The sequence below is a fragment of the Chiloscyllium plagiosum genome, chromosome 43 (genome assembly GCF_004010195.1).
Source record: "Chiloscyllium plagiosum isolate BGI_BamShark_2017 chromosome 43, ASM401019v2, whole genome shotgun sequence".
Lineage (NCBI taxonomy): Eukaryota > Metazoa > Chordata > Chondrichthyes > Orectolobiformes > Hemiscylliidae > Chiloscyllium > Chiloscyllium plagiosum.
In genome coordinates, this window is record NC_057752.1 from 13,568,104 (window position 1) to 13,581,658 (window position 13,555).

Below are 13,555 nucleotides of genomic sequence, written 5' to 3' on the forward strand. Positions count from 1 at the left end.
GCTTTAGAGAGGGTGCAGAGGAGATTTACCAGGATGCTGCCTGGGCTGGAGGGCAGGTCTTATGTAGAAAGGTTAAGGGGGCCAGGGCTTTTTCTATCTGAGCGAAGAAGGATGAGAGATTACTTGAGAGAGGTGTATAAGATGACGAGAGGCATAGATACAGTGGATAGCCAAAGACTTTTCCCCAGGGTGGAAATGTCTATCATGAGGGGGCATAACTTTAAGGTGATGAGAGGAAGGTTTAGGGGCAATGTCAGAGGTAGGTTCTTTACACAGAGAGTGGTGGCTGTGTGGAATGCAGTGGTAGGAGTGGTAGGAGACTCAGATATATTAGGGACATTTAAGCGACCCTGGGATAGGCACATGGATGATAGTACAATGAAGGGTGTGTAGGTTAGCTTGATCTTAGAGTAGGTGAAAGGTCGGTATAACATCGATGGGCTGAAGGGCCTGTACTGTTCTATGTTGGAAAGAGTGCGTTGCCTTATGAGGAAAGGTTGGACATAGTAAGCCTGGATACTCTGGGGATTAGATTAAGAGGCGACCTGACTGAAACTTAAGATCCTGAGGGGACTTGACTGGGTAAATGCGGACCGCATTCCTCTTGTGGAAGATTCTAGAACTACAAAATCTGGGCTCACCCAGTTAAAACAGAGATGAGGAGAAATTGTTTTCTCTCTCTCGCTCAGGGGGTCATACAGCTTTGGAACGCTCTTTCTGAAAAGTTGTGGAAGCAGAATCTCACAGTATTTTTTACAGCTGAGGTACTGAATTAGCTTTATTGTCAAATGTACTCACATGAGTACAGTGAAAGGTTTACAAGTCACCACTTATGCCGCCATCTTAGGTATAAGATACCTAGGTATAGATTCTTCAGCACAAGTTCTTACGGAAAACAAATTGGAAAACTAAAGAAATAAAAAGTCCAACAATACAGATCGTCGGAATAAATTAGAAAAGTGAGAAATAAAAAGTTCACAACAATGCTCTTTCCAACCCAGTCCACCCTGGCACCTAGCTTCCAGTCCACGTCGGCCTTTCCCTTGAAGTAGATGTAGAGAGATTCTTGTTACGGGAGGAAGGTGGAAGATTATCAGGGTGTGAATGGAAGTTAAAATCAGATCTGCCCTTAACTTGCAAGGCAGCACAATGAACTGTTCTGCATGCCCTCGTCACTGGCCTGTCTACTTTGATGTTTTAATTCAAGCCCAGGAGTGGGACTTGAACTTCAGAACCTTACAATGCAGAGGGTACCTGCTGAACTGTTCCTCAAACAGCACTGAAGAGTCATACAGCACAGAAACAAACTCTTTGGTCCAACTCATCCACGCCGACCAGATCTCCCAATCTGACAGAGTCCGATTTGCCAACATGTAGCCCATATCCCTCGAAACCCTTCCTGTTCAGAGAGGAATGAAAAGCCTTGGCAAAGATGGTTCCAATCGTGGAGAAATCCCACAATGACGGATCGGTCACCAATCCCACCGATTGGAAATTCAGGAGAATTCTCTTCAAAAGCAGTGAGAATGTGGAACTCCCTCCAAGGGAGGGGGAAATGGTTGGGGTGAACAGTCTGGATGCATTTAAGGGAAAGCTGAATAAACAGATGAGGGAGGAAGAACATGTTGGCAGCATGTGGTTTGTGTGGTCGTTTGCGAACACAACCCACCCACTCCACTGATTCACTGGGTCCTTCAAGCAGCAAGGATTCAGACAGTCAGTAAGCATACCCTGTAGTACGGAGAGTCTGGCTAGCATAGGTAGCAGAAGGCCAGAAGATAAAGGAGCAGTATTAGGCCATTTGGCCCATCGAGTCTGCTCTGCCATTCAATGATGTTTGTCAACCCCATTCTGCTGCCTCCTCCTCATAACCCTTGATCCCTTAATCAATCAAATCTATCTCTCTCTCTTAAATACACGGCTGTGTATTAAACACACTCAGTAACTCGGCCTCCACAGCTCTCTGCAGCAATGGGTCCCACAGATTCCCCACCTTCTGGCTGAAGAAATTCCTCCTTATCTCCGTTCTTAAGGGTTGTTCCTTCACTCTGAGACGGTGCCCTCGGGTCCTACTCTCTCCTCCGAGAGGAATCATCTTCTCCATGTCTATTCTATCCAGGTCTCTCAGTATTCTGTAAGTTTCAATCAGATCCCCCCCTTCATCATTCCAAACCCCATCGAGTACAGACCCAGAGTCCCCAACCCCTCCTCATACGACAAACCCTTCATCCCCAGGCTCATTCTTGTAAACCCCCTCCAAGGCCCGCACATCCTTCCTTAGATACAGGGCCCCAATACTGCTCACAATATTCCAAATATGGTCTGACAGGAGCCTTATACAGCCTCAGCAGTACATCCCTGCTCTTGTATTCTAACCCTCTCACAATGAACGCTAACATTGCATTTACCTTCCTAACTGCCAACTGAACCTGCATATTAACCTGAAGAGAATCTAGAACTGGGACTCCCAAGTCCCTTTGAGCTTCAGATTTCTGAAACCTTTCCCTATTTTGAAAATAGTCTACATTGCTATTCTTCCCACCAAGTGACTTCCTCAACACTCTGTCCCTTCACCTACCCTTGTGTCATCGGCAAACTTAGTAATAATGCCTTCAGTTGTTTTCCAGATCATTAATGAATAACGTGACTAGTTGTGATCCCAACACAGTTCCCCTGCAGATCACCAATAGTCACCAGCTGCCATCCTGAAAAAGACCCCTTTATCTCCACTCTCGGCCTCCTGCCCATCAGCCAATCCTCTTTCCATACCAGTACCTTGCCCCTCACACCATGGGCTCTTATCCTATTGAGCAGCCTCCTGTGCGGCACCTCGTCAAAGGCCTTCTGGAAATTCATATTGGTCATGGCCATTGGCTCTCCTTTGTCTGACTTGCTCATTACTTTCTCAAAGAATGCTAACAGATTTATCAGGCATGACCTCCCCTTGATGAAGCCGTGCTGATTAAGCCCTATTTTAATGTGCACATCTAAGTACTCCACAATCTCACCCTTAATAACGGACTCTAACATCTTACCAATGACTGATGTCAGGCTAACCAACCTATAGTTTTCTATCTTCTGCCTCCCTCCCTTCTTAAACTGAGGGGGGGGGGGTGTTATATTAACCATTTTCCAGTCCTCTGGGACCCTCCCTGACCCCAGTGATTCCTGGAAGATCACCACCAATGCCTCTGCAATCTCCTCAGCTCTCTCCTTCAGAACTCTGGGATGTAGTCCATCAGGTCTGAGTGATTTATCCACCTTCAGCCTCCCCAGCACCTTCTCCTTAATGATGGCCACTGCACTAACCTCTGTCCCCTGACTCTCTTGAAGCTCTGGTATGCTGCTGGTGTCTCCCACTGTGTAACCTGATACAAAATTCCTGTTCAGTTCCTCTTTGTTCCCCAGTGCTACGTCTCCAGCCTCATTCTCCAGTGGCCCAATGTCCACTCTTGCCTCTCTCTTACCCTTTAGATATCGAAAAATACTCTTGCAATCTTCCGTTATATTATGAGCTAGCTTACTCTTAAATTTCATCTTCTTCCCCCTTATTGCTGTTTTTTTTAGTTATTCTCTGCTGGTTTTTAAAGTCTTCCCAATCCTCTGGCTTCCCACTAATCTTCACCACACTGTATGCGTGTTCCTTTTGCTTTTATGTTGTCCCTGACTTCCCTCGTCAGCCGTTGTCTCGTCCTCCCCACAGGCCCTGGCTTTTTTTTGTGCCCTTCAGCAACAGGACAAAAATAGCTGGCTCTAACCAGCTGCTACTGTTTTGTTTCCATTATGAAGGAAGAGATAGCAGGACGTTACAAGAGAAAAGCTTAACCTAATCAGCGTCAACATCGCTTTGTGAAAGTAGCGTCTAGACCCTTCCAGAATAGTGCATGCTGGGAAAAAGGGGGAATGTTTCTCTTCCCCTGGCAATCTGAAGTGCTGTCAGAATGGAAACACACCTCCACGTTTCCGAGGGAGCCCTGAGTGGAACCTTTATTTATTTAAAAAAAGGTGGAGTGGCAACGTGTGTGAGATTAGCACTCCTCTGAAAATCTGGCCCGTCTACCTCACAGTTAATGTAACTGGTGATGTAGGAAACCACTTGCTGTTAGCATCATGCTCCGTCACATCGTTGTGGTTGAGTTTGCATCCAGTGTGACTGCACGTCAACTGAAGTATGTATTGCCTGCGAAGTGCTTTAGAACGCAGAACAGTACAGCACAGGAACAGGCCCTTTGGCCCACCATGTTGTGCCGAACATGATGCCAAACTAAACTAAACCTTTCTGCCTGCCCTTGGCCCATATCCCTCCATATTCATGTGCTTATCTAAAAGTCTCTTAAATGCCCCTAACCTCCCTCCCTCCACCACCATCCAGACCCCTACCACTCCCTGTGTAAAAAACTTGTCCCTCACATCTCCTTTGAACTCTCCCCTCCTCATCTTGAATGCATGCCCCCCAGCTTTCGAGATTTCGTCTCTGGGAAAAAGATTCTGACTGTTAACCCTATCTATGCATCTCATCATTTTATAGACTTCTATAGAGTCTCCTCCTCAGCCTCTGCTGCTTCAGAGAAAACAACCCAAGTTTTTCTAGCCTCTCCTTATAGCTCAGACCCTCTAATTCAGGCAGCATCCTGGTAAACCCCTTCTGCACCCTCTCCTTAGCCCCCACACCCTTCCCATAGTATGGGGACTAGAAGTGAATGCAATACTCTAAGTGTGGCCTAACCAAAGTCTTATAAAGCTGCAACATAACATCCTGACCCTAGTACTCAATTCCCTGACCAATAAAGGCAAGCATGCCCGCTTTACCACCCTATCTACTTGTATGGGCACTTTCAGGGAACCCCAAGATCCTTCTATCCATCAATGCTGTTCAAGGTCCTTTGCAGCATCGAGCCAGTGATGGGCGATACAGAAATGTAAGCCTGGCTTTCCTTCGCCATCAGTCAGAAGGGGGCGGAGTGTGTAGGGTCTGAGAACAGGCTACACACAATCATTCTTCGAGGATGCATCCATCTTTGCATGTGCTGCCAATGGGTCTGAAAGGGTTAATGCTGAGGAGTGCCTTAAGCACCACCTCACTGTGACAATGTCATGGGCTTGTGGGCAAAGCAGCTCGGAGGAGTGAGACTCAATGCCTGAGCTTCCTCACAGACTGTTTCAAGGTCCACCATAACTTGCAACTAGTGATCAACATGCAAAGAGTGGGATCTCATTCACTACAAGAACCTCTTCCAGTCAGACCAGGAAGTGGCTTTCCTTGACCAGACTGGACCAAGCAGACCCTGCTGTAGAACACAGAACAGTACAGCACAGGAACAGGCCCTTCGGCCCACCATGTCTGTGCTGACCATGATACCATTCTAAGCTAATCCCATCTGCCTGCCCATGGTCCATGTCCCTCAATTCTCTGCCTGTTCATATGTCTGTGTAAATGCCTGTTCGATGTTGCTGTTGTATTGGGTTTTACCACCTCCCTCCGGCAGCGTGATGCAGACACCTACCACCCACTGAGTAAAAAACGTTCCTCACACATCTCCTTTACACTTGCCCCCTCTCACGATAAACCTACTCCCCCAAGGTTTGACATTCCCACCCTAGGAAAAAGACTCCGACTACCCACCCTATCCATGACCCTGATAATTTTATATCCTTTGAACAGGCTTTCCCTTCAGTCTCCGAGGCTCTAGTGAAAACAATCCAAGTTTATCCAATCTCTCCTGGTAGCTCATACCCTCCAATCCTGGTAAACTCCTGTCCAAAACTTCCACATCCTTCCTATAGTGTGGGGACCAGAACTGCACCTACCATCCTGATCTCTAAGCATTTTTGAATAAGATTATCCCTCATTCTTCTAAACGAGAGAAATTATGGGTTCAGTCTATTTAATCTTTCCTGATAGGACAGTTCTTTCATTCCAAGAATTACTTTATTGAACTTCTTTGCACACTTTCTATAGCAAGTATGCCTCTTGTTTGAGAAGGAGACCAAAACTACACACTATACAACCAAGTGTGATCTTGCCAACACTTCATATCTAATTGCAGTAAGACATATTTACTGTGATTCTGGAATCTTTTGGAATAAAGATCAATTTACCATTGCCTTAATTGCTCGCTGTACCTGCATGCTACAAGTGTTGGGGGTTGATTTAGCTCAGTTAGCTGGATGGCTGGTTTGTGATGCAGAATGATGCAAACAGCATGGATTCATTTCCTGCTGAGGTTACCATGAGGTTATCTTCTCATCCACTTCCTCCCTTGAGATGTGATGACCCTCTGGTTAAACCAACACCAATCATCTCTCTCTAAGAGCAGCCAAGAGTTCAGTAGTTGCCACTGGGTGGTGGGGATCCCCATTGGAGGGCTCTCTACGCGGGAGTCCTCTCCCTTTCTCTCGGGGATCTGGGGTGGAGGGTGTTGCACGCAGCAGTCCCCTGCAAACGCAGATTGCGGTGGTTCACGGACTCCCAGCCCAACTGCTTGTTCTGTGGCACTGTGGAGTCCGTGGATCACGTGTATATTGGGTGTGGGCGTTTGCACTCCCTTTTTGATTTTCTTAAAAACCTCCTCCTCTGCTTTTGGTTGCACTTCAGTCCCACGCTCCTGATCTTCGGGCACCCGGTACGGAGGAGGGAGGGCAGGTCTGAAGACCACCTCGTGGGTCTGCTCCTGGGTCTGGCCAAACTAGCCATCAACAGGTCCAGGCAGCGGGCCATGGAGGGGGTCGTTAGGGCCGACTGCCTGCCCCTCTTCCGCGGTTACATTAGAGCTCGGGTGTCTCTGGAGAAGGAACACGCGGCGTCTACCAACACCCTCAAGATTTTCAGGGAGAGGTGGGCACTGCAGGGAGTGGAGTGTATTATTTCCCCATCCAACTCTACTTTGATTTAACCCCTGCCCTCCCCATCACTGTTTGATCATGCAGCATTGCTCTCTGAGAAGGGCACTCCTTGTCCCTGGTCACCTGGGTGTTTCCTTTCTTCCTGGTGGTGGAATAGATATAAAGATTTGTCCACCTGTTGTCTTTCCCTGTGTCTCACACCTGCACTATACCGCTGATAGGCAGTAGTGTGGGGGTAAGGGGTTAAAAAAAAACCCAGGAGATTTAGAATTTCCTCAGTTTAGGGAACTAACTCTGTGCTGGCTGGGCTACAGTCAGTGTGTTCCTGGTAAAGAAAACTATATTAATAGGGGATTTAGAATCCCCTCAGGTCAGGACACTGACTCTGATCTGACAGGTCACAGCCAGTGTAATGAGCTCAAGTAAATAAAGGGTGACTTAGTGACGGGAAACCAGCCTCTGTGCAGTTATTTCATCCACCAACTTTCATATTGTCTGCAAACGTACTAATCAGACCACTTGACATTTTCATCCAAATCATTTATGTACATAATTACAAACAGAGATCCCAGCGTTGATACTGGTTGAACACCACTGGTCACAGACCCCCAGGCAATAAAACGCGCCCCCACAACTACCCTCTGGTCTTCCATGGCCAAGTCAATTTTATATCTAACATCAACTCACCATGGATCCCACGTGACTTAATGTTCTGGACCAGCCAATCAAGAGGAACCTTGTCAAATGCTTTACTAAAAGTCCATGTCGACCACATCCTCTGACCTACCCTCTATCATATTCATCACTTCCTCAAAAAGCAGAACCAGTTCGGTTAGACAAGACCTCCCCTGCACAAAGCTGTGCTGACTATCCCTGATAAGTCCATTCTTCTCCAAATGCAAGTGAGTCCTGTTCCGAAGAACCTTCTCCAATAATTTCCCGACCACTGATGGAAGGCACACCGGCCTCTAATCTCCTGGATTATCCCTGTGGTCGCTCTTGAACAAAGGGACGACACTGGCTATTCTCCAGCCTTCTGGGACCTCACCTGTGACGAAAGGGGATACAAAGATCTCTGCCAAGGCCACCTTGTCTCCTTCAGGATCCAATCAGGCCCTGGGGACTTATCTTCCTTAAATGTTTTTCAAGACACCCAACATCCTCTCCTTAAAGCAAGATGTCCTCGAACATCAACATAATCCTCTCTAAATTTATCATCACCCACATCTTTCTTCTTGGGGAATGTTGATGCCAAGTACTCATTAAGGACCTCACCCACTTCCTATGTCTCCACACAAACTGGCTCCTTTGTCCTGGAGTGGACCTACTTTTTTCCTAGTTACTCTCTTACTCCTAATATCCATGTAAAACACCTTGGGACACTCATTGATCCTTATAGCAAAGGACATTTCCTGGCCCCCTCTAACTCTCCTTATTCCTTCAAGTTATTTCCTGCTTTCTTGGGTATTTGATTGGTTTCCTAAACCTTACATATGCTTCCTTTTTCTTTACATCTCTCATTGTCCAAGGTTCCTGAATCTGGCCATCCTGGTCTTTCATCCTCTCAGGGAAATGCTGGTCCTGAACTCGGGTTTTAAAAGACTCCTGTCAGATGGGCCCCCAGTTCCTGCCTAATACTGTTGTAATTTGCCTTCCCTCAATTTAGCACTTTTACCCACTTTCATCAGGAGCTACAGCTTGTACGGTGCAGAGTTGGCATAGCCAGACAACGAAAAGGATGCCTAATTTCTCCTCTAACTACCCCAGGGTCAAGCCCACATGACCTCTATATTAATGAGTGACACAAAGTTTCCTGCTTGCCGTCCTCCCTTTGACTTGTACAAGGGTGTCACATCAGCAGTTTTTCCATCTGCTGGAAACTTCCCAGAATCCAGTTAGAAACATTTCAACTAATGTCTCCACTACCTCTGCCGCCCCTTCCTTTAAAAGCATTGGATGCAGGTGATCAAATCCTGGTGATCTCTCTGTCTGTATCCAAGGGCCCGAACACACCTTCCAGGTGAAGCAGCACTTTACCTGCACTTCCCCACAATCTAGTCAACCACACTCGCTGCTCACAATGTGCTCTCCTCTACATTGGGGAAACGAAGTATAGACTGGGGGACCGTCTACACAGAACGCCTATGTTCTGCCTACATACAAGACCCCTGAGCTTCCAGTTGCCTGCCAGTTTAACACCCCACCCTGTTCTCTGGCCAACGTCTCGGTCTCAGGCTTGCTGCAGTGCTCCAGGGAAGCTCAGCACAAGCTGGAAGAACAGCACCTCATTTTCCACTCGGGAACGCTGCAGCCTTTAGGACTCATTATCGCGTTCAATAACGAGGGCTTGATCTCTCCCATGTCCTTACTCCTACCCCCACACACCAGGCCTTGTTATCATTTAGTCTGCTATTACACGCATTGTTAGCCAATAATTATCCCCATTAGTAGCTACTTCATTCTCCCAGCCAGATCATTATCCACTCCTTTGTCTGTCCAGCTGTTCTCCTCTCCCCCCACTCTACCTTCAGCATAAAAAACATTTTCCTCGCTACCATCAGTTCTGAGGAAGGGTCACTGCCTCACAGCACCAGATTTGATTCCAGCCTTGGTGACTGTCTGTGTGGAGTTTGCACGTTCTCCCTGTGTCTGCGAGGGTTTCCTCCAGTTTCCTCCCACAGTCCAAAGATGTCCAGGTTAGGGTGAATTGGCCATGTTAAATTGCCCCATAGTGTTAGGTGTGTCAGTCAGAGGGAAATGGGTCTGGGTGGGTTACTCTTCGGAGGGTCGGCGTGGACTTGTTGGGCCAAAGGGCCTGTTTCCATATTGTAAGGAATCTAATCTAAAAAAACCGAAACATTAACTCTGATTTCTCTCCACAGATGCTGCCAGACCTGCTGAGCTTTTCCAGCAATTTCTGTTTTCGTTTCCAGTTTCCAGCATCTGTAGTTCTTTCGGTTTTAATTTTGTCTTGCCTTTAGCCCTATTGAGTTGGTCACATATTTTCTCCCTCGTGACTGAGACTGCGTTGTCTCTGGGGCCGTCGCAGTGTGCGCCACTATCGGTGAAGACCGATGCTAAAATATTGTTGGAAATTATCAACCGTTTAGGAACAGAGGAACAGGAGTAGGCCATTCAGCCCCTCGAGCCTGTTCTGCCATTCAATGAGACCGTGACTGATCTGTGGCCTAACTCCACCGGACTGCCCCTCAGTTACCCTGCACTCTGAATAACCTACCTGTGTCGGCCGTGTTGGGGTTGAAGATGGTGTTGCTGTAGGTGACGAACTGCAGTTGCCGGTTCAGGTTGTCGAGGCGAGGGCTCGACAGGGACATGTGCACCTGCCCTTCGCCTTGGATCGTCACCTCGTCCACCTCGGCCGCCACGTCAAAGGTTCCCAGCGTCGCCGTCAGGTTGACCTGGAAGGCAGAGATTTTGCTCACTGTTAATCGCAGCCTCCTTGGGCGTTTGTGTTTCATGTGTCATTTGGAAGGCGTCTAAACGCTCAGAAAACGGATATTTGGATGCTCCTGTGTCGCAGCTAATGAACTAGGTGTGTCTTGTGTAACTTGAAGGACCAAATTGGAACTATGTTCATGAGGGGCATGGATAGGGTAATTGGACAAGGCCTTTTCCCTGGGGTGGGGGAGTCCAGAACTAGAGGGGCATAGGTTTAGGGTGAGAGGGGAAAGATATAAAAGGGACCTAAGGGGCTACTTTTTCCAAACAGAGAGTGGTACGTGTATGGAATGAGCTGCCAGAGGAAGTGATGGAGGCTGGTACAATTATAGCATTTAAAAGGCATCTGGATGGGTATATGAATAAGAAGGGTTCAGAGGGATGGTGGGCCAAATGCTGGCAAATGGGACTAGATTGCGTTGGGATATCTGGTCGGCATGGACGGGATGGACCGAAGGGTCCTTTTCCATGCTGTGCATCTCTCTGGCTCTTTGTGGTGTTCACTTATTTGTAACACAAGATTGTGTGACGTTTGGAGGTGCTGGACATGGTCCTACTGACACCTGGGTTAAAAAGTGCCAAGCAACAGATTTTATAGTTCAGTTGGACTTTGCCACAGAACTGAGAGAAGGAGCAATTGCATTTGGACCTCTAAAGGTTTGCAGGTGAGAGAAAAAGCAATGGACCACTCTGAAAACAAGAGCTTCAAACTCAAACAAAGACCTAGGTCCAACCGACCGGCTACCAAGTTGACTATCTTCCACGGTTGACGAGACCATCTCCAAAAATCAAAAGAACTGAGAGAATGACACCTCCTTCCATCCTTGTCATTGGTACACTTGACCTACAAAATGTATTCCTTATGATGATATTGTCATGGTGGTACTCTGCGTCCTATTTGAATGATTTTGTCTGTGTGTGTTTGGATTTAAAAGGGGAATGTTTTAAGTTTAGGAGCGGATCATGCATTTTGCCACTTGTTCAAAGATAGGCTTGTTGCAATAAATAAGTCAATGAGACTAATCCCTGGGATGAGCAGATTCCCTTCAGAGGAAAGGCTGGACAGTAAGTTAGCTTTCAAATCTTACAACAGTTCGTGTCCAATAAGTCACATCAGTTGTCACAGATGTAGGTTCATGGAATTTGAGTATTGTCATTTTCTCTGTCATCTTTTTGACTGCTGTCTGAAATGCTTAATGTAGTAATATTAGCAGGACAGGAGACTAGTCTTGTGAAACAGCTATGATGTATGATAAACATAAAAAGGTTATCCTAAAATAATGCTCTCTTATTCTTCTGGTGATGGTGATTATGATTGAGAGAGTGTACTGCTCATCCTTCTCTGACGGTAGAGCTTGCTGACACCAGCAACTGGGGCAAATGGGAATGAACACTCATTCTGGAACGTTCATGCACACGGAGACAGATGCACTTTACACGTTCAAATGCAGTATTGTGCACGTGATTTTGAAATATGGTTCATCTGTGTTGACGGGAGTGGGGGTGGGTGCTCCAGAGTCAGGTGGGAAGGTGACCAAAACCTCGGGATGGTTGGGGTGATGGGGGGGGGGGGGGGGGGTGTGGTGGTGTTCCCATGTATCTGCTGCCCTTGTCCTTCTAAATGGTGATGAGTCATGGGTTTGGAAGGTGCTGTCTGAGGATCTTATGTGAATTCCTGCAGTGCATCTTGTAGATGGTACACACTGCTGCTACTGAGCGTCGGTGGGGGGAGGGAGTGGGTGTTTGTGGATGTGGGGCCAATCAAGCGGCTGTTTTGACCTGGATGGTGTTGAGCTTCTTGAGTGTTGTTGGAGCTGCCCCCATCCAGGGGCAAGTGGGGAGTATTCCATCACACTCCTGACTTGTGCCTTGGAGATAGTGGGACAGGCTTTGGGGAGTCAGGAGGTGAGTTACTCATGACAGGATTCCTCACCTCTGACCTGCTCTTGTAGTCATTGTACTCATACAGCTGGTTCAGTTCAGTTTTGGGTCAATGGTAACCCTCCAGGACGTTGATGAAAATGACCTTTCATTTCCCAGAGGAGAAGGAAATTTCATCCACTACCAATCAACTCAGTGTCCATGCTGGTGCCAGATATGAAAGAACAACTGTGCTATCTCATCTCTGCATCCCGTAAATAACCATTGGCTCAGTTACAGACAGATGAATCCTTCAGGAAGGGAGGGATGTAAATAATGAAGAGCAGCTTACACACTCACAACAGGCAGATCGAAAATTGCAGCATGATTTACACTGTTATCCATATGTGCAGAAGCAAGCTAGGGACTCAATGGGAAACATCCATGCCTCGGACCCAGAAGCTCGGAGTTCACATCCCACTCCGGGACATAACAGACAAGGAAGAAGGTGTGTACATAATGCAGCTTGTGTATCAACGTGGAAGACCGAGAATGTACACCCGTAGTAGGCAGTAAGAGGGCTAATGCCACGTGACAGGATGGAAATTAGAACCTTTCCCATCACTGTTGATAGCTCCAGACTACAAGACACAGGCTCCGTGCACATTGCAACTCATGGGAGTGTTATACAACAACGCATGACACAGGTCACACTGGGGGAGGTCAGGTCACCGGCTCAAGGAATTTCTCGAAGGCTTGAGAGAGAGAAATCGAGGGCTTTCGAGACGGGATAGTGGAGATGACTACAGACATTCCGGCAACTCTGATTGGGAAAGGCGGCTAGTACAGACAGAGGAATTTGTAAGCAAACCACACAGAGCAGGCTCAGACAGCATGTTCAACATGTCTCTACACCTTGGTCACAAACAACAACTTGAACACAGTGTTCAGTTCAGTCTCAGTCCCACATTGAGCACTGTGTCCAGTTCAGTCTCAGTCTCACATTGAGCACTGTGTCCAGTTCAGTCTCAGTCCCACATTGGGCACTGTGTCCAGTTCAGTGTCAGTCCCACATTGAGCACTGTGTCCAGTTCAGTGTCAGTCCCACATTGAGCACTGTGTCCAGTTCAGTCTCAGTCCCACATTGGGCACTGTGTCCAGCTCAGTGTCAGACCCACATTGGGCACTGTGTCCAGTTCAGTCTCAGTCCCACATTGAGCACTGTGCCCAGTTCAGTCTCAGTCCCACATTGAGCACTGTGTCCAGTTCAGTCTCAGTCCCACATTGAGCACTGTGTCCAGTTCAGTATCAGTCCCACATTGAGCACTGTGTCCAGTTCAGTATCAGTCCCACATTGAGCACTGTGTCCAGTTCAGTATCAGTCCCACATTGA

The 13,555-nt window shown here is 47.4% G+C and overlaps 1 protein-coding gene across 1 annotated transcript in view; it reads right to left on the minus strand.

Moving 5' to 3' along the window:
• LOC122543394 (beta-1,4 N-acetylgalactosaminyltransferase 1-like) overlaps window positions 1-10,337 on the minus strand; it is a 55,345-nt gene extending 45,008 nt beyond the window's left edge. The window contains exon 1 of the mRNA XM_043682091.1: window positions 10,082-10,337. Within this exon, the coding sequence (XP_043538026.1) occupies window positions 10,082-10,322 (241 nt within the window). The 5' untranslated portion in view covers window positions 10,323-10,337. The remainder of the gene's footprint in view (window positions 1-10,081) is intronic.
• Between the last annotated feature and the right edge of the window lie 3,218 nt (window positions 10,338-13,555).